The sequence below is a fragment of the Podarcis filfolensis genome (assembly GCF_964270895.1).
Source record: "Podarcis filfolensis genome assembly, chromosome: 6".
Taxonomy (NCBI): Eukaryota; Metazoa; Chordata; class Lepidosauria; order Squamata; family Lacertidae; genus Podarcis; species Podarcis filfolensis.
In genome coordinates this window covers 45,874,757-45,899,164 of record NC_139609.1, presented here as the reverse complement: position 1 = coordinate 45,899,164, position 24,408 = coordinate 45,874,757, and the positions used below count along the sequence as shown (strand labels likewise).

Here is a 24,408-nt window from a genome sequence, read left to right as displayed (position 1 = left end):
TTTTTATCTTTATTCTTTGTATATCATATTGTTTTTTTTATTGCTATGGCCAGTGGCTGATGCAAATAAAGATTCATTCATTCATTCATTCATTCATCTCTAGTAGCTGCATACTGCAGAAGTTGCTTCGGACAATAGCTGAACCATTATGTCTTTGCTCCTGTAAATGTAGATGTGTCGACCACACACACCTGTGCCACAACTTAACTAATGTCATTCCAGGATGGCGAGCTCAGAAATAAGCTGTATGTCTCAGAAAAGGATTTTAGCACACTGTTTGTCTAGCCTTTCTTAAACCAATAACTTAAGGGCAAGGGCCAAGAACGGAGCGTTATGAGCGCTGCGTTCCTGGTTTGTGGAGCCACTGGTCAGTGGCAAGGAGTTCTGAGCAGGGCTCCTGCTAAGGTGACACATCGAGCTGGGTTTAAGGTCTTACCCTTGGCATAAGAGGGCAAGTGGGTGAGGATGCACATCTGGGTTCACTAGCAATTTCCTGTGCCCTTCCCTATTGCCTCTGGATGGCGCTGGCTTACCCATGATGAGGGGTGGAAATCATAAAGCGAGAACTAGCCATGCCCAGCTGAGAAGTACTGAGTCACTTTGAACGGAGAAACATATATGCTAGTTATAGGTAGTAGTTAGTAGTTAACTTTGTGGGGAAGTGTATCCACAACTGTTTCTTTGCTGACTTGCTTAAGTATGGCAGAGTGGATTGTATGTGAAGGAGAAGAAAAGCAAGAACTGTAGTTAGTCTAGGATTTGTTATTCTGCTGAAATGCAAGGATTTCTAAGGAGCCTGAGAGATCTAGTTGTATCTCCATGGGGATTTAGGCACTTTACTGCTGCCTGTTCTCTGGGTCAGCTTCTAAATCTCGTGTCCAGGGGATTAAGGCGCAAGTCAGAAAAATATACAATCACAATGATACCATGAGTTCTGGTTGGTGACAAGTATGAGATGGAGCAATGATAGACAGATCCTGCACTTCTTCTTCTTCTTCTTCTTCAGCATCTCACATCCATCTTTGGATATACACCTCTCCAGTGTTCTCGGTTGTTTGCTTCCTGCACCCACATAAGGCCTACTGTTAATCTTAGATCATGCACTCATCACATAGGTGGCTGTCTCCTTGATCTTTTAAAATGGTAGGGTCCCACACAAGCATATTCCATTGGCCTGAGTCATTTCTTGCCATATATCCTGCACATGTCCATTTTAACTCTGTGGACATATGCAGGACACCTGGCAAGCGATGGAATAAAGTAGTGCTAGTGTGGAGATCTCTTACATGTGAAGAAATGATCAACCCCGGAAGACAGTTCCACTTAAATTATTGGTAAAGTGAGCTGAGAAATAGCACAGAATTTGTTAATATAAAAGCAGCAGCAACACAAATGAATATGGATAGCTGACGCCGCAGTTGCAATACAGAATGGGGTCATCTAAAGTAACAGTGTTAAAAAAAACACCTCTTGGAAAAAGAGCTCATTTCTAAGTCCATTCCAAATTTTAAGCTTCAACATGGTCCTGCAGACATCAACAGGAATGAGACTGTGCTTGTAAGACAACACACACACAGCCTCTTTCCTGTTCCCAAAACATATTTGGCAGCAGCACTACCACCACACGGGGAACTCTTGAGAAGGGCTGGTACTGTTCTCCTAATTATGCCTGAGGATGCTGCCACAACAATGTCCCAGATACAAGGACCAGGGAATTCTAAACAATGGGCATTCATTTCCACACACACACCCAAATCCAAGATCTGTCACTGCCAGGGCTTTTTTTCAGCTGGAACTCACTGGAACTCAGTTTCAGCACCTCTCAGGTGGGTGCCATTGCCATTGTAAGAGAACAAGGGAGGTGTTTGTGGTGAGTTCTGGCACCTCTTTTTCTAGAAAAAATAGCTTTTGAGTAGTAGTGGTGGTGACCAGTGCTATCTTAGAAACTGCTTAAATAAGATTTGAAGAGTGGGTGTTCATTGTTTATGAGGAGGGCTAGATTCTACCCTTAGGACAAATCATGCCATTTTGTACATGGCAGCCAAAGTAAAAAACAAACTACATTTAACACAGAAACAAAGATGCCTGTAACGAAGGTCTTAGGGCTGTTCAGCAACAGGAAAGTGTGCCAGATTTGCTGAATTCACTGGAACTTTGTTTGCTATACTAAAGGTGGATTCAATTTGTTTCTTCGCTTCTCCAGTCACTTTTTTAAAATGTAGGGCAGGGAGAAAAAATCCGTACCTAGCAGGATGCTGTGCATTGTCATTAATTAAAGTCTCTAGAGAGTACAAAGGCAAAAGCAAAAAATGAGAGTATTATTGCTAAATTAAATCAATATTGGCTGCATTCTCTTGTGACATAAATACAAAATAGGCATGCAGGCTTCCCATGGTCTCTGGAATTTGAATGGCATAAATAATATGATGCCTTCCTAGAGCAGATTACCAAGCATTCAAAAAGGTGAGATGTAGTAGTCTATGAGAGATTTTATTTCTGTAGGGGATGCCCTAGGGGATACTACCATTCCAGTAGTTTTGACCAATCAGTGGTCACTTTGGCAGTTGCTGGTTGCCCTTATTATTACTAGTACTACAGGGAATCAGGCAGAGGGCCTTCTTGGTAGTGACGCCCACCCTGCGGAATGCCCTCTCATCCGATATTAAGGAGATGAGTAATTATGTAACATTTAGGAAACATCTGAAGGCAACCCTGTATAGGGAAGCATTTAAGGTTTAAGGATTTATTATGATTTATATATGCTGGAAGCTGGGTCAATCCAGTCAGATGTGCAAGGTGCAAATTCTTATAATTAATAATTATTAATTATTATATTCCAGCTTTGCACCAATATGGTGGCATCTAATGTTGATCTTGTTTTGTTCATGCTCCAAGCTGCCAGGTCCCAGAATTTATCTCCCCTTTGCTGAGACACCGCCAGCCCTAGTTCTTGCCACTGTCATCTCACAACATTCGCTATTTTACAAAATTCGCTATTTTATTCTTAAGGATTTTCTTATATGTTACTCTAATCCTACTCATATCCCCCTTATTAATTACAGAGCCCCCCCTCCAAAAATAATAATCTAATCCTAATAACTCTTAAAAGGTCTTTCTTTGCCTCCTTGCATTGCCCATCAAAACAATCTCTCTGGCTTCCCTGTATACCATTTGTGGCATTGGGATATATCAGATAGGGTCTGATGACTGTATTACACACGCACACACACACACACACACACACACACATTGTGCCTTGGTCAGACCACACCAGGAGTACTGTGTGGACTCTCCTTCCTTGGACATTTTTAAGTAGAGGTTGGATGGTCATCTATCATGTATGATTTAGTTTCAATTCCTATATTGTCAGGGGTTGGACCAGCTGATCCTCAGGGTCCCTTCCAACTCTACAATTCTATGAAACGTAGAAGCTCCACTGCTATTGTAAAGAGCCCCATTGAATCTCTGGCTAGAAAAGGAATTTCCCAGAGACATTCCTGCAAGAAGTCTAGAAGCACAATACAGTACAGTGAACTTGTAAGCTTATTGCAGGCAAACAGGAACTTATATGGAGTGAGGAAGTATGTGTGCAATAATTGAAAATGGCTTTTGTTTTAGTGTGGCGATAAAGCAGTATTTCTCAGATGGTACCGAGGACCAGGATCTTACTAATGGCTTGCTAGGCTGATACTATTATAAACTTGGCAAATGGTGCATGTGGAAGCTACTAGTGTACTGTAGCATTTGCTTTTGCTGCAATTAATTGATAACTAGATTCCTGCTGACACTTACTTTTTTCCAGAAGAGAACTGGCAGAAGATATGCAACTAGCATTTCATTTTCTCATTATAAAGGAGCACACTTTAAAAAAAATAATCTACCTCTTGATACCAAGCACATTGGAATGTGAAGAAAAAGAACTTGGGGGGAGGCAGGGGCCAGGGAGCTGAGTTCTGAGTTAAAACAAATGTTGCTAATGGAGAAGGCAAGGGAACAGGGTATGCCAGTGCGTGGTGGAACAGCAGAAACCTGCCTTCACATATTGCTGAAAAGGAGGATATGCATCACCACATCCAATGCTAGTCCAACTCAGAGTAGACTCACTGAAGGGAACAGGCTTGACTAACTTAGGGTCATTAATTTCAGTGAGTCATCTCTGAGCGGTCTTAGTTGAATACTACTCTTCTGGACACATCTTCAAACAGAGGGCTGTCTTCCGATAGCCTTTCAAACAGAAGACTGTAAAATCAGGAACATGGTCAGCTTCTGCCTTGCTCTGCATAATCTGTAAGTGGTACATGTGTGTATACAGGGCTGTACCCAGCAGTGTTAGAATAGAACCACTAAAATCACTGTAATGAGCTTAAAACTAGTTACAGGTAGGTAGGCGTGTTGGTCTGCTGTAGTCGAAACAAAATAAAAAAATTCCTTCCAATAGCACCTTAGAGACCAACTAAGTTAGTTATTGGTATGAGCTTTCGTGTACATACACACTTCTTCAGATACCTATGCATGCACACAAAAGCTCATACCAATAACTAACTTAGTTGGTCTTTAAGGTGCTACTGGAAAGAAAAAATTTTTTTTTGTTTTGACTATGGCAGACCAACACGGCTACCTTTCTGTAACCAATAACTAACTTAGTTGGTCTCTAAGGTGCTACTGGAAGGAATTTAAACTAGTTGCTTTCATTTATTTCAGTGGGTTTGCTCTGAGCATGACTTAGTTGGATTCAACCCATAAAGTCTAGCCCAATAATATGCAATAGTTATCCCACACAATTGGGTGGGAAAGATCAGGGATGTGTGGATGTTAGGTCAATTTTGTAGAGGCAAGACCAACCAAGGAGGAAGCAAATGGATGAGATCCAACATGTTTAGCACATTCATTGTGCCATACGCACACATAAGATTCGACATCAAGGTGGGGTGTGAAGTTAAAAATGCATTCAGTTTGAAGACTAGCAACATGGCAGCTCTAGAGAAGACATTCTCAGAATTTCTATTCAGGTAATAGAAAGAAATCTTATTTTAAATTTAGCAATATGCACCATACATGCATCTGTTTGTACCTATATTATCATTTAATCTGAGCAGTCCATACACCCACGCGCGCACACACGTTGTATTAATGCTTTCTTTTAGAAGCTACACTGACAAACATGAAACATGGCAGAACAGCTCAAAAAAAAAATCCAGTGATACACAGATTTTTGTAATTAATCTATGCCCCGGGGGTCATTCGAAGTGTTCATTGCCCCGTCTTATTTGTACTTCAGACAGATACATACACACACACAGGTACCAAGTCAGTTGCCAAACTAAATCTCCAATCTGACATTGTTGCTATCAACTTTACTCTCTTCAGATAATTTTTGTAGACTGTTCATAGTTTTTAAGCCCTTCATTGCCTCCACTGCCTTTCAGCTTAGTATTGCCCTTTCTGTTGCACCTAAGTTTTGCAAGTATAACTAATAGGAATTTAACATTTACCAAAGAATTATTTCAACTATAGGTTTAATAGCATTTTTATGGTTCTCTGAACAGCCAAGAGTTTAGCTATCAGTTCCATCTGCTTCACTTCCTTCCAATTTGCTTATATGTAAGAGAAAAGAATAAGGACAAGCTTAAAGAAGGAAAAGAAAAGAAATTGTGGTGCTCCCATTTAAATATGTTTCCCATTTAAACACTTTTCTCCTTGTAATTTTTTTGTTTCTCTGAACAAACACCATAAATCATAACCACTGTCCATTTCTGTTTAAATAACCAAACTAAGAAGTTGAAAGAAGTGAACTGGGGGGGGGCGCACAGAGTTGATTTATTCTGTGCTCTTATTGAAATGTAAAGCATAGGAGACATTTTCAGCTCCTGTTTTGCATGCGGATTCCTCTCCTCCTCCCCCCCCCACCCAAAACCCCCAACCTGAACTTCCACCCTGACACTAGTGAAACCCCATTGAAATTTATGAGCATATCACATGGGTGGCACAAGGGTTACACATGCATCAGAGGTGAGGCATTTTTGCAACATTTCCAGCAGCATCAAAAGCTACCTGTCAGGGAACTGCCGTCAGCTCAGGAGGGAGAGAGCAAAAGCCGAATGGATTATAGAGAGCCTCCAGGGATCGGGGGAAGCATCTCCTCTTCAACGGAGGAGAGTAAACAGGCCTCCAGTGGACAGGAGCTGCAGGAGTTGGAAGTGGCGAGGCGGTCCCAGGACTCCTTGCCTGGGAAAAGCAGGGAGGAGAGGGGTCCTCCGCTACCCACGCCCTCCTTGCGCAGAAAGTATCCGCGCAGAGAGGGGAGGCGCAGACTGGGCTGCTTTGCTGGGGAAAGTTTAGGAACCGCCCACTCACGGATTCTGCCAGCGATTGAGCCAGCCACGGGAGAGTGGGGCTCCGGACAGATAAGGTTTATTTTGGCAGCAAAACAAGGCTTCACAGCCAAGCAGGGAGATATTTGCCTGCTTGCTCTCGAGCAACCCCTTGGAAACATAACACTACCCTTTTAGCACTTTGAGAGGACAACATAAAAGGGAGTGTAAAAATGCTTGCCCATACAGAGTGAGGGCAATGAATGATACAACTGATTGGAATTATTCACATAACTAATGCAGCAAGCCCTATCAGTTGGCTTTGTTTCCTTTAAGTGATGTCATCACACAGTCAAATCTGATTGGCTACATTGCACCTGGATGTCATCAAACTTACTACATGACTTTTGACTGATAGATCTCTCTTAAGAAAGTGAGGAAAACCCTAAATAGGAAAAAAAATACGCTGAAACAGTTTCAGACAGAGGAAAGCTATTTTCAGCCTCAATGGTGAAAAGCAGAAATGTACACCACAGCCTTAATAAATGTTGTGGTCCTATTTGTAGCCCATGTGTAGTCACTGTGGTACTTTCCAGATATTGCTGGACTACAACTCCCATCATTCCTAATAATTGGAGATGCTGGGGCTGATGGGAATTCTAGTCCAACAACACATGGAGGGTAACACATTGGCTATCCCTGTTCACTGCTACCAGAAATGGTTACTTCTTCCTCTTCCAACATCTTCAGTAGAATACATTCTATTGGGTTGGATCCAGCCCAAGTTTGACCAGCTTAGGTCCTATTGAAATTAATTGGACATCCATTAGTCGTAACTAATATTTCATACTACTTTCAATCGAACCTAAGTGCTACCAACTTGTTCTGGATCCAATCCACAGATTTCACTGTGGGCCATATAAATAAAATTAACATATTGTTTGAATTAACATAATCAAATTACACTTTTAAATTCTCCTCTTAAAAAGTACAATTAGCTACAGAAGGGTTCATCTCAACACAGTTCAGTAGAAAAAAATGTTTTCCCTGCAGTCATTAATGAACTCCAAGGTCATTAAAAAAAACCTCAACCATGTTATTTAATTACCAATTTGCAAACATGCCCATAAAGAGCTGCTGCAACCTAACTAGCATGGTTTCATTTTAGCTGCAAATACGTCGGTTACCAGGACACATCTTGACATTAAAGAGGGTGATTTTCAGCGCTGACGTGTTGTCTTCTTAAGCTTGATCATTTATAAATTAGAAAAACAGTGCTCCGCACAATACATTAAAGAACTCTGCTTTGTCTTCTACTTAAGAAATGCAGCTAACTAGAAATCACAATCACCAAGTCTCTCTGGTAAATTAGGATGATTTGACAAGAGTGATTTCTTAGATAAAAAGCTGGTGTTTTGAGTACAATCCCTGGCTGAGACAGGAACTCTTATCCCCATTCCCATGATAAGGCTGGCTTTTTATGCTTTCCTAACATGCCTCAATAGCTCCACAACATAATCTTCAACAAATTTCTTTATATCCAAGCTTGGGCACTCTAAAGGATCGTGGAATTTATAATGAAACAGTATTCAATTATAATGAAATAGTATTCAATTAATCATTCTTGTGCCAATTAATTTAGCTTCTGCAGTGATGATTTTCAAGAAGCTTGCTAGCCCTCCTAACTTCCCAACCACAATCATTCTTGGCCAGGGTCACAGAAAGTGAAATGTAACATCAGAAGGTGGCAGGGAATGAGTGCAATGGAATTCAGGGAAAGGTAGGGCATCTCTTCTTTGAGAGATCTAACATCAGCAAAGGAGGAAGGAGAGGAAGTTACATCCAAGCAGGGTAAGATTTTCCACATTAATACACAGGTTATGCTAACATTTTCCATGTTTGCCTGTTCAAACCAGCTTGTGCTACTTTTAGCACAGCAGGGTCAGCCATGCTTATGGAAATCAAACTGCAGTCTCAGCTTTTCTGTACCTCATCACCAAAGATAATCACTGCTATCTACAACTTATTTTCTGCTCTGGCTGGCTGATGGCAATGATGTATGAAGCAAGAGTGATATAGCTCCATCTGCATAAGACAAGTTGATCCTGCAGAGATATAAAGAGCCCCATTCCCCAAAAAGGGAAATAAAAAGGAAGGATGACTTTTAGCAGGGAGCTGAGGAAGTGGGAGATGTAAATCACGGAGGGAATGCATAATCAAGGACAGCACAGTCTTTTTTGAATAGTGACTGGCATTTTCTCACAGGGGCTAAAATTGCTTTTGACAGCTTAGACCAGAAATCAGAAGAGGTTGACGACAGAACAAATTTAACACTTGCCACTGGATATAAAAGCTAATAGAAACTTCTGGCAAACCTTTAGAATATTATAGAATAGTATGAATAAACAGAAAAGGTGCACATTAATGAGGTTATACAATATACAGCCCTAAAAGAGGGGGGAGAAGACAGGTATATAGACATAGTCTTTGATTCTATGGTTATTTTACTTGAAGAAGTTCTTGGAAGGAAAACTTGCTATCGCCTCCTCCATCCTGCAGCCACCTGCACCCCTCATAAAACCTCAAGAGTATAGAAGGGCCCTCAGAACAGCATGTGATGGGGAACAAAAGACTGATGGGGAAATGGGGGGTTCACCCCAGATCAGGCAGAAAGCTACCCAATTTAGCCTGGTTCTCTTCTCACCCAACAGCTCCCTCGTGTCCCATCCCACATTATTCCCAGATACTTTGGCAAATGTGACACAAATGCTGAAGGGGAACGAGGGGATGGGAAACGTTCCTCCCATGAATTTTCTGATACTAAATTACTTCAGGATCCAAGCCATATCCTAACAGAAACTTCTGAGAAACCTTGAAAAGATGATATAACAGTGTGCTTGAGCAAAGAATGTATTTTTTTGAGCTGCTGTTATTCCAAGTCTTTGCTTACCTTAGATTCCCAGGTCGTGGTAGAGCGAAAACAAAAACTAAAGCATCACAAAGGATACACGTTTCTTCTGTGTACGGGACTGTAGAAGTAGTCCCTCCAACTATGTAACTGTAGAAGGAGACTTCCAGGGTGTAGCAGTAAGAGGTGTCATCAAGTAGCCCGCCAAGGAACCGACGGCCTGTCCCTGCCTTAACAGCATCTCGGTTGAAGGAGGTGCTGGACTGTAAGAAAGAGAAGGTGAGGAATCAGCTGGAGCAGGGCTGAGGCCATACTACTGAAAGACATGCACATGCAAACCACATATTTGAGTCCAAACTCCTGCATCTAAAGAGAACACCAGTGCCAGTTGTTCTCATGTATATGCATGCTACCTCAGTAGAATGAAGAAGCTGCTGTTTGTAAGTTTCCCATAATATGGCAGATATCAATTAGAGGGCGGAAGCTTTGCCTTGAGAATTCAGCACTTGAGGAAAGGGTTAAGTTCCTCTGCCCCAGCACTTCAGTCTCAATCCAAACCGAATGATGCAGTCTGCCTCTGGATACCAGTTGCTGGGGAGAAAATTATTGTGGGCTCCTGCCTTGCTTGGTTGGCTACTGTGAAAACAGGATGCAGATCTAAATGGGCCTTTGGTTTGATCCAGAAGGGCTCTACTTACATCTAAATCTCTCCCCTGCCCCAAACATCTGCTCTTCCCTAAATTTTAAAGAAACAGGAGATGTAATCAGAGATCTCTGTCATCTTATCTAGTTAGGTTTGGTTCTAAAGAGAGAATTCATTCAAACATAGTCTATTCAAAACACAATTTTGTTCACACATTCACATATATAGGTGTTCCCATAGTTCTTGGAATGTTCAGCTCCCATCACCCCAATGTACCTTTATGTAGACAGGAGGTTCAAGCACACCACACTGGTCAAAAGGTTGAATTGTATCCTGGGATACTGCAAGTTCAAATCTCACTTCTGCTTTAACACTCAGCATCACCATATAAATTTTACATAAATTTTATTTTCTCTATGCAAAGAAGGAACTCTGGGGGGATGTTTCTGTAGATGTTCCTACGCTTCTGGCTCTCTGGATGGGCTTCACTACCCTGAGAGATTGCAAAGATAATTTTTTTTATCCCTGTCCCAGTGCTGCCAGAATCTTCTTGCCCACCCCACCCCTCTCTTATTTTCATGCAGTGCTCTGTGTTCTGCAGGGTGGGACAACATCTTATTTTACAGCTAGAACTATTTCCACTGAGTAGCCATTTTAATTTACTGCAGCAGCAAAGTCTCTTTGTTGGTCAACAAATGCGTGCAACATCTAACGCTTCTTTTCTGCACTCAACCTTGGGCAATGCAGTGTTCTGTCACAAAATCCAGAATGAATTTGTATCCTACCATGAAAGTGTAACAGCCACTAGGTGGAGCGAACTCTTTGCCTAGACTGCAGGTGAGCTACTGACAAAGCAATAAAAGACTTCCCATGCCCACCACAAGCCCCTGAAGCCAGCTGTCTTGTCAGCCTAGAACATATGCTCATTCACTCCATGCAATACCAGGACTGCCAGGAACCAGTACCTGAGAAAATGAGAGTATAAAAATGATTTTTTAAACACACACACACACACACACACACACACACACACATCCCGCTGCTTGATTTCCTTAGCTCCTTGTAACTAGGACTTGAGAGCTAACAGATACGTAGGAATTCATGGCAACTCATGATAAATGAGGTATACAGGGAGACTGCAGTTCAAAAAATACCTGCTGCTCTATCAGCATTTGATATGTTTTAAAGCTTCTCATGTTATAAAAAGGCAAGTCTTGCGGCTAATTAGAAGTAGATGGAACCCAGTTTCCTATTAGCATTAAATGTAGGAAGCTTTAGCTGTTTCACTAATGCTTTATGATAGTAACATTCCCACTGTTTTGTGCCAAGCAGTACTCCAATGCATCCTCTCTAATGAGATCCAAAGTACTGATTTTCAGTCTCTGTAGCAGCAGAGTGGACCATCTTATTATGAAAGAAGGGTTGACAAGTGGAACCTTAAAGAAGAGAAAAGTAGGACAGGGCTGTAGAAATGGTGAAGGAGCAGAAATAGGAACTATTGGAGAAGAAGGCTTCATTTTAGAAAGGTTTTCACTAGCAACTTATGAGGTACACATGGCAGTCCTTCAATGCCTTAACTGTAGCAGCTAGGCATTCAGATCACATTATACTTATCTGGTGACAATCTGTTTTCAGGCCCAATTTAATGGACTGATTATTAACCTTTAAAGCAGAAAATGGTTTTGGATCAGACTCTCAGAGCAACTACCTGCACCCGTATGAACCCGAAGTTCAGCATTGGAAGTCCTGCTGTGTCAACCACTGGTTAGAACTGGCAATGGGCCGCATATCACATTCACTGCAGCAATAGCAACTGCAGGTTTGCTCCGCTGGCCATGTATGGCTGGAATCAGTAGAGTCGCCACATCTTCTACCTTCTGTGACTACTAATGGTGAAACTCACCATTTGGAAATCCAAGCCTTGGACATATCCAAGTCCAAAGTCGATGCATCATATGCATTTATGCTCTTAAAATGTCCACAAGGAAGGAATGCAGATAGAAGAATGTCTACGTACAGATATAACTGTGAAATTATCACAAATTTGGCATGGAGTAGTGCTTCCTTAAAGTAGAGATGCAAATCCATAGTCTCCTGAGACTACTTATCTATAAAAGGCAAGTTCTTAGTCCTTAAGATTGCAGATGAAATCTCAAAAATAATGTGGCAAATACTTTTGTCCTAAGCCAGGGATAGGAAAAACTGTGGTCTTCCAAGATGATGTTGGATTCCAACTCCCATTAGTTTTAGCCAGCATTGTCAATTGTCAGGGATGATGGATGTTGTAGTTCCATTGTAATCTGGATGTTCCTCACCACTGCCCTAAGTAATACTTCTGTAATGAAATGGCTGCAATGTCATATGAGAAGCTCCACATTTTATCTTCAACAGAAAATTCTCTCCTATCATCCTAGTTTGATACGACTACCAGCAGCAGCCACACACACACAAAACACATCCTGGTGTCAGGAGGACACAGGAGCTTCAGCTGCCTCCCACAACATTCCTATCCTGGCTCACTCAAATGAAAACACAGGTGAGCCAGGGGAGGGACAGCTGGAGGTCAGCAGCTGCAGAACATTAATCAGATACCCAGGGTGGCTGCATAAAAGGCAAGGTGTGGGAGTGTTTGGATAGAGGTCCCAGGAAATTTATTAATGGTGGAGAACAGACACGGGAAGAGGGAAAAGGGCAAGACCAAGGAAGATAGAAATAAATTGAAGTGGCTTCAGTTAGAGTGAGAAAGGAGGGAAATTAAGTCGGGGGTGGGGAGTAACTCCAGTACAGAACAAGTAAGTGAAAATTGCAGAATAGCAAAGGCAGGTAAAGGGAACTGCTACACTATAGACAATCAGACATGGGTATAGGAAACAAAGTTATACATGTTGGAAATAAAAAAATAGTTCGAACTGTAGTCAGATTGCTTGACAGAACACAGCTTAGTTTAAAACCTGAGTTGCAGGACCTTGGAGAGCTCCAAGCAAGACAATTGCACACTTGCTCCAACAAGGCCTAAAAATCCAAATGAGACCTTTCTTACTTCTCAGTTCAGACTACTCCTCTCAGGCTCTGTCTTGGAAATGGATGAGCTGAAAGAGCTTGTCTCCTGGCCCAGAACATAGCATTCTATCTCTTCTCCATTAGTTTTCCCTGGTACATAGCCTGCCCTTGTGAACTAGCAATGGAGAACTTGGGGCCCCAGGTGGGTAGATGTTCCCTTAGGAACATCAGGCTCACAGGTTGCAGTCTCTGGGGTCCCTGTTCATGGCTGAGAGGTTTGGGCTCAATCTCAGGGTTAGGGCTTGTATCTCAATCTAAACCCTCTGCAATCCTAGCCAGTAGTCCCCTGCCCTCCCCTCTAAATTGGCTGGCTCCTCCCCATGTAGGTCAGAGCCTGAGCCCAGGGCAAAAGCTCATGGTGTAGTCATGAAACAATCCTCTCAAAGCCTTAAGTGTCTGTCTGATTTATGCTGGCAACTGTGGGAGGAGCGTAAGAATTTTGAATGCCCTTTAATCTTGCAAGTGACCAAGACTGCAGGCTGCATGCAACCCTCCAGGTCTCTCTATTCGGCCTTCAGGACTCTCACCAGGCCACACACCCTACTGGATCTATTCTGTGCCCTCCTTAAGTGTCTTTGCTGTGGTGGAATGTATCACTGAAGTGCTTGCCTGGATAGAGAGTTGCATGTGGAGGCTGCTGTATGACTGGAGTGTAGCCTCCTCTTAAAAGAGCAACATATATTGCTCTGTCCAGTACTGTTACCCAGCCTGGGAAGGTTGCCCATGATGGAAAGTGGTCCATGGGCTGAAAATGGGTTTGACTCCTGCTTTGAGGGACTTTGCCAGTTGTATTTAACAGACATGGGCGAAACTATTCTCATGTTATGAAGGATTAAAGGTAAAGGGACCCCTGACCATTAGGATTATGCACAAACAAAAACACCTCAAAGATATAGCAAGAAAATCTAAGGGTAGAAGCCAATATACACCATTTCCATCTATAGTTCACTACATTTATATGTTCCCTAAGCAGAACAGAAAATAGAGGATTGGGGAAAATTAAACCTGTTATACATCCTATCAGCTCCTTACCAATGCAGGCAAGCAACAGTTAAACCTATGAATTTCCATTACTCTTTTCTTTTGTATGGAGTCTTTTAAGTAGATGGCTCTGAATCATATGTGCAGGAACATGTAGGAGAGCTAATTTTAAGAGAGGATTTTCATTTCAGGCTCGAGGTACAAACAAACACCAATAAAAGCTGCAGGCACACAGATCTAATTGCCCAATGGATCATAGGCAAAACTCACCACATGCAATCTCACATCATCTTCTGATGAAAGAAGGAGTCTCATTCACATTCCATACAGTGTAGCTGGAGAATGGAGACCCATATGAGATGAAAAACTCAGGTAGGTCAAGCTACTGTTTTGCCACATTTCCAACAGCCATGATAAGTGGCAGAAGCCTTCTAAAGGAGGCAAAGTAGAGCTCAGAACACCCTGAAATGGCCACACCATAAGAATATCTAGTTTCCTGCATCAGATTTGATTAAGAGTAAAATCTAACAACCAGACCTACATCGATGACCTTGGACTTTGAGACATAGAAGTAGAGATGGGTCAGAAAGGCCTCAGACCCCATTGCAATACCCTTTTCATCTCTTCCAATGCCTCCTACCCAGACATACACAAAAAGAGATTATAGGTGGGTGCTACATCACCACACGATTAATGCTGTGTTTGCACTGAGTGAAGCAACATATTCTGCATCAGTCATTCATCAGGAAATGGAACTGGTTTCCAGGTTGGAAGGTGATAATCTTGGTGGTCAATTCCAGTATTATTTTACCATAGTTTTCTATAGGTCCCTGTTACCTTGGGGGTGAGAAGCAAGAAGTTGGATATCAGGATCAATAGGATACATATATTTGCACTGAGATAACACTTTCCATGTTAGGTGCCTTTCAAGAGGTGCTTTGTTTTTGTTTACTGAGCTAGAGAAGAACTAAAATACTACTACAACAAGCCCAAACTCTTTTGTATAGTCAAGCCTTGCAAGTTCTGGGGGCAAAAGTACTTTCATCATTCCTCTCGTATCAGTAGAACTGCCAAGTTCTCCAGAAACCTCCTCCTATATAAATATAACAAAAACTAGGTCCCTGCTGGTGGTTTTTATGAGTGTAACTTTTACTGGTATGTTTGCTTAGAAAATTGGTTTCATCCCTAAGCACATGGGATTTCTTCCCCCTGGGCCTTTAAAACAATGGATGTGGACAAGAAGTGGCAAGAAGAAAACAAGAAACAGTTGTGTGGATATTTCTTCCTTTCTGCTATTTTTGGGGGCTATAAATTAATTTGAAGATGGCCCTGTGGCTAACACGAGCAGATTGGTTTAACATCATGTGACAGATTGGTTTCATTTAGCCAGGAATATCCAGAGGGTCCTCGTTCCTGAGCAACCAGCATTTGCAGTCTTAAAACACATACAGTTCCCATCCTATTTTTTTGTTTGCCTCCAAAATGAACACCAAAATTCCTATGGCATGTCCAATGTACAGAAATGTATTCCAAAGGAACAAAAATAAAATAATAGTTCCATTTGTCTTCTTAGAAAAAAAGGGAATAGGAGAGTTTCTATTGCAGAGCTACTGCAATAAATATATCTGTTACGTATTTCACATGCAAGCAGAATCCAGTTTTCTGATGAGGAGGAAAACGTAGCTGGTTTTAATGCCAGCTATCTCAATTTTAAGTGTCGCTATCAAATTTGCTATGGCAGTGTCAGGGTCAGAGCCAGTACACTGAGAGGAGCCATGAACTCCAGGAAAACCAGTATTCAAGACTAAAGGATTATTTGGGGCCAAAGAGCAAGTCAGGGTACAGGAATACAGTGCTTGAGAAGACCTTGCTGCTCAAGCAAGGCTTAACTGAAACATAAATAATTTTATACTCCTTCTTCCACATGAAGACCCAGTGGTCAGTTTGAGAATCTGTATCTCTGAATAAGGATGAATGGATTCAAAGAGCTTAAGTCCCATTATTTCAAAGGAGGGATATTTAATTATGTACTTAACTTTCTCTCCCATTGAAATCAATTACAGAGATTGCTTTGGGCTAATTCCATGGCTAATTTGAAGACATGGCAATTCTCTGAAATTTAGGTAGGAGTATGGGAAGTTGTCATATACTGAGGCAGACTTAACTGACTTATGCATCTAACTCAGCACTGTTTATTATACAGTACTGGTGGGCAGTGGCTCTCTCGAATTTCAGATATGGACCTTTCCCAGCCCTGCTTACATATGCTAGGGATTTCTGATAAGAAATTATGTAAATACCTAGATTAGAAAGTGGTGGTATTTCAAACCGAGTGACATTTTCTCAGAAATAATGTGTCCATAACTGTTAGGGATTCAGAGGATTAATGTAAGTAGCCAGAAATAGTTTCCCAACAGATCAACTATGTCAAAGTCTTTCAAGCCTTTGCAAAGTTTTATTCTGCATGGTTTTCATGCAGAATTGCAAGGAATGCAGCACAATAGGCAAAGAGAAGACATTTGGGAGAGTGTCTATCCAAGATCCATGACTGGGCAGTAGCAGCTCTAGGCAGCACGATTCTGAGAAAGTACCAGTCAGCTAACCTGGACTACCAGTAGTGATGTATGGAAGTATGGAAGTGAGAGCTGGACCATAAAGAAGGCTGACCGCCGAAAAATTGATGCTTTTGAATTATGGTGCTGGAGGAGACTCTTGAGAGTCCCATGGACTGCAAGAAGATCAAACCTATCCATTCTTAAGGAAATCAGCCCTGAGTGCTCACTGGAAGGACAGATCATGAAGCTGAGGCTCCAATACTTTGGGCACCTCATGAGAAGAGAAGACTCCCTGGAAAAGACCCTGATGTTGGGAAAGATTGAGGGCACAAGGAGAAGGGGACAACAGAGAACAAGATGGTTGGACAGTGTTCTCGAAGCTACGGACATGAGTTTGACCAAACTGCAGGAGGCAGTGGAAGACAGGAGTGCCTGGCATGCTCTGGTCCATGGGGTCATGAAGAGTCGGACACGTCTAAACGACTAAACAACAACAACCTGGACAAAAGGAAGGTGAGAAAATGCCTTTGGCACAGTTCTGCTCTGCCCAACCTGTCCCTTTAAGATTGCTACCTTCGGCAGAAGGAACGATGCCCAGGAGCTGGTTGTTGACTAACTGCTTCTGTCATCTGAACTTGGTTGAAAAACTGCAGGAGTCAACACTTGGCCCACTTTGGGTGAAAAGAGTAAAAGGAAGGGGTCAACAATATGGGGCCTAATCAAGACATCTCAATGATTACAGCTAGACCTAGCATCCACCTGAGGTGGGTGGATGGATGGGGAATGAAGCCCTCTCTGACTGACTTTGTCCATTTCCTTTTCCTGGAAAAAGAAGAGCAAATAGGCTTCTCTGATCCCATTGCAAAGAGCACAATTAGTCATCCCGAAGCTCTAATGGCTTCTTGAAATGCTCAGCTGCTTTTGATGACTAATCTGCTAAGTAAAATAAGTGATGCCTAGCAAAGCAGCACACTCCAAATCCAGCTTTAGCTTTATATTATGAATGACATCAGATGCATTGGTAATTAAATCAGCAGATACTCATAAAATCTGGTGACTCAGCCTTTGTACTAGTGACTTTTAACTTTTGTCCATGAAAATATAAATAAGTAAGGTATGATCATTTACTGAAAAATGTTTGCAGGTAAAACTTTGAGTTTCAAATTCCTCCCTCAGATAGAATGGATGAGAACCATTCTGGTTATAAAGAAAGTAAGGCTATGTCCAAATTAGCAAACACGTCATATGTCATCATTTGTTTTGTCCTTCATTTAATTGACTGCTACTATGGTCCCCCTCACAAAAACGCCCGGGGTGATCTTGAGATAGAGAATCTAAAGGATGTAATGATGATCACTAACCTGGATGGCTTTGGAAAGGGGATTATGTGTTCTTATGTAGGATGGATCCTGAATTCATCAGACTTAGCTTGTGGTAGAAAAAAATAGCAGATGAAATTAGCAAAAGAACAGTTCAGGGATTTACAAAGTTGTTCTAAAACTTCCCTGGAGACCCAGCTGTTTGGAGGGAATAGCTTCTGACCAAGCACATCCCTAGACAGAACAGCCATTTTCCCACTGATAGAAGAATGCCCCATTTTATTTATAAGAATTACCCAAGGCAGCAATAGCTGTATCTGGGGACTCACCATATCAAACATGTAGATGGAGCATTTGCACAACCAGATATTTAGAGTATCACTCACCAATGGGAATAAGCTCCTTGTGCATGAAATACACTCCACAATATAGCAATGCTAATTTTTCCCAGCCTAATTAAAGTAAACCATTCAAGTGACCATCTTCAGGATGTTGTTTTTGAAGCGGAAGACCAGGATTTGCCTGAGCTTCAGTCATGCAGAGTGCTGAAAGAAATCCCTTTGAGTGTAGACTCACAGATAGCATGTAAAATCCAGACAAATGATTGCTTTGCCAGTGATTCCCATTTTGCAGCAAACAGGTTATTAGTGTGGGACTCTGTACAAGGAGCCTGCATTCAAAAAGCCTGTTCATTATTAATGGAATATGAGCTTTTGACATCAAAGGGGATCCATTATGTATGCTAAACGGTGGTGTGAGAGAAAAGAAGGACCTGCATTTCAAGTCCTCTCGGTGCTTTTGTCCCTTGTAAATCAATCAAGCTTGACAGATACTTTAAGGAGAGTAATCTTTTCAATGATACTGTCAATGGATAACATAATGGAACATTGTCTTGATGCTGTGTGAAGACATGAAGCTAGTCAATTACAGACAACACTTCATGCAGCCGCCAGCTTTCACTTGAAGCAATTCTAGGGAAGTATTCTAATCCTTACAAATGTCTGCTGTAGCATACAATGTAAATGAGACCTCCTGAAGCTTCAGAAAAATAATTAGCTACAACAGTGGCCCATTCCCACACTTCTCAAACATGGGCATGATAACGTTTACTGTGCAGTTTTCTGTCCTTCTGGAGCGTTCGGTGCCTGCTGTGTATTTATATACACAGCTTTCTAATTGTCACCGCTTTGTTCCTCACACCCACAAAGGCTTATATCGAGAGTGTCATATCTGCACATATCTCTTAACAAAGAAATCCTGGTAGCCTGGCCAACTGTATTCCCTGCTGTTCTTACTACTATAGCTCAAGACACTACTAGGGCTTGTTTATTTAGAAAGAGTTGAGAGTTTTGCAACCATGTGGGACGGTCACAGGATTGTACAGACCTCAACATGACAAGGGTTTCTGACACTAAGGCAGAGATATGCAACAGGGGCATCCCTGTTACAGGTTGGGAAGTGCCCAAAGATTAGCTCATGTCATCCAAATTATAGTAGCCTGTCAGCAATAGAGAACAGTAACGGCCACCAGTAGTACCAGGTGGAGAAGGGGTATGCATAATAAAGCACATCACGGATCTTGCATCCCTCTGGTTAAACATTTGCAGATCTTTATTTTTAAACAAGATTTCTTTTTTTAAAAAAAACACATCCAAGTACAACAGAAGAAATGTGAGGTGCCAGTTTAAACATGTGGATCAACAAGACAGTGAGGCTATTAGTTTGGGGCCTGCTATTTTGTCCAGCGATAACTGGCATTTGAGTCTTGCTCCAAGTGAATTCCTCCCTGTACAAGGTCACACACCAAAACTGCTGAGTCAGTGTGAGAAGCTGTGAGCCAGCAGCTCCCAGAATAATCTCAAATATGCTGGCTGCCAGCATGTGCTGAAACCTGCCAGTTGCCTCTGGAAGTGACCTGGAGCAGGAGGCAAACAATGTTTATTTGATTGTTGGCACCTACTTTCTCCCTTCCTAAAAGGCTTCTCTTCCTCTATAAACAACAACAACAACCATCACTACCAAATGACAAGGATATGCACCCTTCCTTCCAAAATAGAATTAATTTAGTTTGTATTTTATCCAATATGAGAAGATACATAGTAGCAGCAGTTTAACAATTCAAGCCTGGCATATAATAACAGTCTTAAAGGGTCAAGTAAGTTGTTCCAGCTAGTCCTGAACCAAATGGTGATCTAGGCAAGGAAAATGTCTGGCTCCCACTCCATTTGTTCAAGTTTTTAAAAACTTGCATTTTTTCCATTTTTTTCATTTGTAGCCTAGTTCATTATTTCCATGCACAATCTGCAAGCCTGTTTTATCTTTGTCATATAAGACAATATGTTTGCCTGCACTGATTTGATCACATTCAGTCATATGCACATAATTTGGTAAATTTCCACAAGGATAAAATATAGCAATCTTGTTAATGCAATATTGGTCACACAGACTGGCAGCTTTACAAGTAAATATGAAACCACAGCATTAGAACTGCAGAACACGGGTGGCCTTTTTGTAAAACCCACCATCTCCCTTGGGCTAAGTTCACGATGAAAACCTCCCTCTCTAGAGCTGCTATTTACCCCACGATACATCGTTATTTATGTGTCCATTGTTCAAACTCCCACCCTCAATGGCACCATCTTGCTTCTACCCCCAAAGGCACCGTAGGTGCTGTTTAAAACCAGACACGCTAATTGCAATCACTCTACTGACTTCACATCTACCGTATTTTTCGCTCGATAACACGCACCTGACCATAACACGCACATCGTTTTTAGAGGAGGAAAACAAGGGAAAAAACATTCTGAATGAAACAGTGGATGTATCATTTTTGTGCTTCATGCTGTGGCCACAGACATGTGATCTGATGGTGAATTTGGGGTGACCCAATGCAAAAATCCTGAGAATCCTTGTGGATCCATGCTTTGTAACCACGTTTTTGCACCATTGCAGCCCCAGGCAACAGTGGGTGTGTGATTTTGGGGGGGGGGCAGGCTGTAGCCATGGACATGCTATGTGCTCTGATGGTGAATTTGGGGTGACCCAATGCAAAGATCCTGAGGATCCATGTTTTGTAACCACGTTTTTGCACCATTGCAGCCCCAGGCAACAGTGGGTGCGTGATTTGGGGGGGCAGGCTGTAGCCATGGACATGCTATGTGCTCTGATGGTGAATTTGGGGTGACCCAATGCAAAGATCCTGAGGATCCATGCTTTTTAACCACATTTTTGCACCATTGCAGCCCCAGGCAACAGTGCGTGTGTGATTTTTGGGGGGCAGGCTGTAGCCATGGACATGCTATGTGATCTGATGGTGAATTTGGGGTGACCCAATGCAAAGATCCTGAGGATCCATGTGGATCCATGCTTTTTAACCACATTTTAAGTGGGGAAGGAAGGAAAAATACAGAATGGACAAGGAGCACGAGAGGGGTGTGCAGAGAAGCAGCTGGCTAAGAATGCAGGAGAGGGGTATAAAGGGAGGGAGGAAAGGAAGGCAAAAGTTTTCCCTCACCTACCCACCCAAGCCAGCCAGCTCTCTCTCTCTCTCTCTCTCTCTCTCTCTCTCTCTCTCTCTCCCTCCTGCATGTTTTCAGCAGCACCGGAGCACAGAGACGACACTCTGCTTTCCCCTCTGCTTGCCTGGAGGGGAGGGGCTTTCCCTGCTCTTTGTTCCGTTTGAGCAAACACAGCAAGGAAACAGAGGAGGGTGGGCAGTAAGACCCTGAGGCAGAATGCAGGAAAGCAGCCACTTCCTCTTTTCAGGTTTCCCTTCTCCGAGATGCGCGATTTGATTTTTGCCTGATTTTTTTTGCCATTTGGCTCCAGGGACCACACATTCGCTCAATAACACGCACAGACATTTCCCCTTCCTTTTTAGGAGAAAAAATCTGCGTGTTATAGAGGGAAAAATACGGTATTTGGACCCCTAAAAAGACCAAGATGCTTTTTTTGTGTGTTTGGGACTGCACACTGCTTCCCAGTCAAAACTATGCTAGAATCCTGGATTCCTCCATCATTTTCTAAGATTCTGACTCAAGGTAGGCCATCAAAAGAATCAAAGAGGTTTGATCCCTGGACAATTAAATTACGGCTTTAATGTGCACACATCCCTACCCACCCCAAAAACCCCAGTTTTGATACTAACTGAGAAGAAAAATGACCTAGCTGCATTTTAAGCCAGTAATGTCAATCACGGACACAACTTCCTGCATTGAATAAAAGGTGGGAGCACTACATGGCAGGGCATAATGCTGGTTGCATCTTTTGCCTTATATTTCCTAGAGGCTTAGAAAAATGGAATTGGAATTTGGGCCGGGTAATGATCCAGAATTCATGGAAAATCTATCCCAGTGGGCCTTATGGCAACCTTACCACTGTAGTGAAAGCATTTCTCAGCAGCAGGACCTTAAGCTATTAGTAACATACTGAAGATCTTGACCTCAAAAGTGGGCTTGACACTTTTGACCCTTGGCCTACACTTTCTGCAGATAGATACTCAAGCACTGTCACCAAATCCAAGTGCATGTCTTACCTTAGTTTGTTTATCAGCTCTGCATTGCAAAGTTTTTTCTTTTTTTTTTTGGCCAATTTTTATTAAGTGAAACCATGAGATGCAAACAGTTTCTATACAGTACTGTGAAGTGGGGAAAACCCTTCAGGCTAGCATTATTGCTAGTAGACAAATGGGACTCTGTTGATTGCTTTGTTTCCAATATGCAGACTCAGCTGCTTTACATTGTTTCTGTGCAGGAAAAGCCAGGGAGGCCCTTTATAGCATGTTCCCTCTTCCTGCACCTTCAAAATATGGGTTATTAGGATGATATTGGCTGTGACTGGAATAATGCAAGATTAAACACAACTCAGCAGCTGGAACATCCATTGATGGCATATTCTGACTGGCTGGCTGGTTGGCTAGCCTCAGAAAAAAATAAAGCACTGAGGAGAAAGGAAAAGGGGGAAAAATAAAGCCCAGGTCAGGTTGCGGGGGGTGGGGTGGGGGGTGGGAGGGGAGTGAAATATCAGTCCAATATAGCATTTAAGGGATACAACATAACATCCCATTTTGACAAACAAACAAAAGTTTTTGTATCAAGTACATTTTTTTCAGTTAACCACCTTGCTGGATCAGACCACTGTTCCATCTAGTTCAGCACAATACTTCCAAAAGTGACTTGCCATGTGTCTCTGGCAGCTCACAGCCTACCCCTGAAGTCCGACTCCTGGTAGTCAAGGATAAGCTATATTGCCTCTGAACATGGCACTTCCATTGAGGGCAAAAATCTATTCTAACTCTGTCCTCTGCCATCAGCCCCAGCCAGCATGACTCAAGGGTCAGCAATGATGGCAGTTCCAGTCTAGCAACATCTGAAGGCAGTGCTGGATTTACGTATAAGCTAAACAAGCTATAGCTTAGGGCCCCACCTTCTTGGGGGCCCCAAAAAAGTTTAAAGAAAAAAACTGGATGTACATTTCCAAAATATAAGATAAAAAACAAATTACTTTGATAAAATACATATTTTGTTATGTGCAAATGGCTTTAGGTACCTATCAGGTCCATAAATTACCATATAGCAAAAAACAGTGACAATTTGTTGTTGACAAAGGACAGCTGGACATATAAAGGGCCCCATTACCTTCAGTAGCTTAGGGCCTCATCAAATCTAAATCCGGCCCTGTCTGAACGCATATGTTCCTCGCCCGTCTCATAAACCCAGTATGCAGTTAGTTGCAAATGTGACCAGGCTCTACTGGTTGTGAGAATGCTGCCAAAACAAAAGTGAATCCACCAAGTAGCAGCCACACACATATCTCAGCCATCATGGCTTGTATGGACCACGGGCTGCCTGAAGACTCTGGCACTGCCAAAGGCTGAATGAGTTGTATGAATAGACACCTATTTAATAATGCAAAAAAAAAAAAAATTGAAGGGAAGGGAAGGAAATACAGTAGGAGAGAGAGAGAGAGAGAGAGAGTTGCTTACAAAGGAGAAGTCTTCAGCATTCTGGCAGAGTAGCTTGGGGAAAATAGCCTGTCTCTGAAATCTTTCCTCGTCTTCAAAAATGTTCCCATACATAAAGCCATTCATCATCGTGGAGTGAGCATGGATGTCGATATAGAATTCCAGGGTAACTTTCTGTATAGAAAATATATACATGCACACAAAAGATAAATTGAAAACATATTTCAAAAGGGAACTCAGCTATAAAAGCAACAATGTCATCCCTGAAAATCAAAACATATAGCAGTAGGAAGTGTTGTGCCAGAATGAAGACAGTGTACCAATTAGAGCTGCTTCAGGTCTTTCCCAAAGTGGCACACACAGCCCTAAAGTTGACATTCCTGTGCAGATGTTTCTCTTTGAGATGCTCACACATCTCGGCCCACTCTTGAATGGAAATTTTCCACTCATCCATATGGAAATTGCTGGTTTTACCCAGACCTAAAGATCTGAACTGAAGAGAAAAAGAAGTATTCAGTTTACATCTCTGTAAGAAAAAGAGAATGGTGGAGTCCATTGATTATCCATGCCAAACAATTACAAACAGTCTACAGGTTATTTCATAGAATCATTCTTTCAGGAAGAAGTTACTACGGATGATAAATCATTATAAAGCTTCTGTACATTTGT

At 42.0% G+C, this 24,408-nt stretch overlaps 1 protein-coding gene across 1 annotated transcript in view; it reads right to left on the bottom strand.

Annotated features, from left to right (window-relative positions):
• The window catches only part of LOC310765067 (BEN domain-containing protein 5-like), a gene marked incomplete at its 5' end in the record, with an annotated part of 723,703 nt that overhangs the window by 48,348 nt on the left and 650,947 nt on the right, over positions 1-24,408 (bottom strand). Inside the window, 2 exons of the mRNA XM_083619593.1 lie at positions 9,320-9,482; positions 23,761-23,913. Of these exons, the coding sequence (XP_083475719.1) occupies positions 9,320-9,482; positions 23,761-23,913 (316 nt within the window). The remainder of the gene's footprint in view (positions 1-9,319; positions 9,483-23,760; positions 23,914-24,408) is intronic.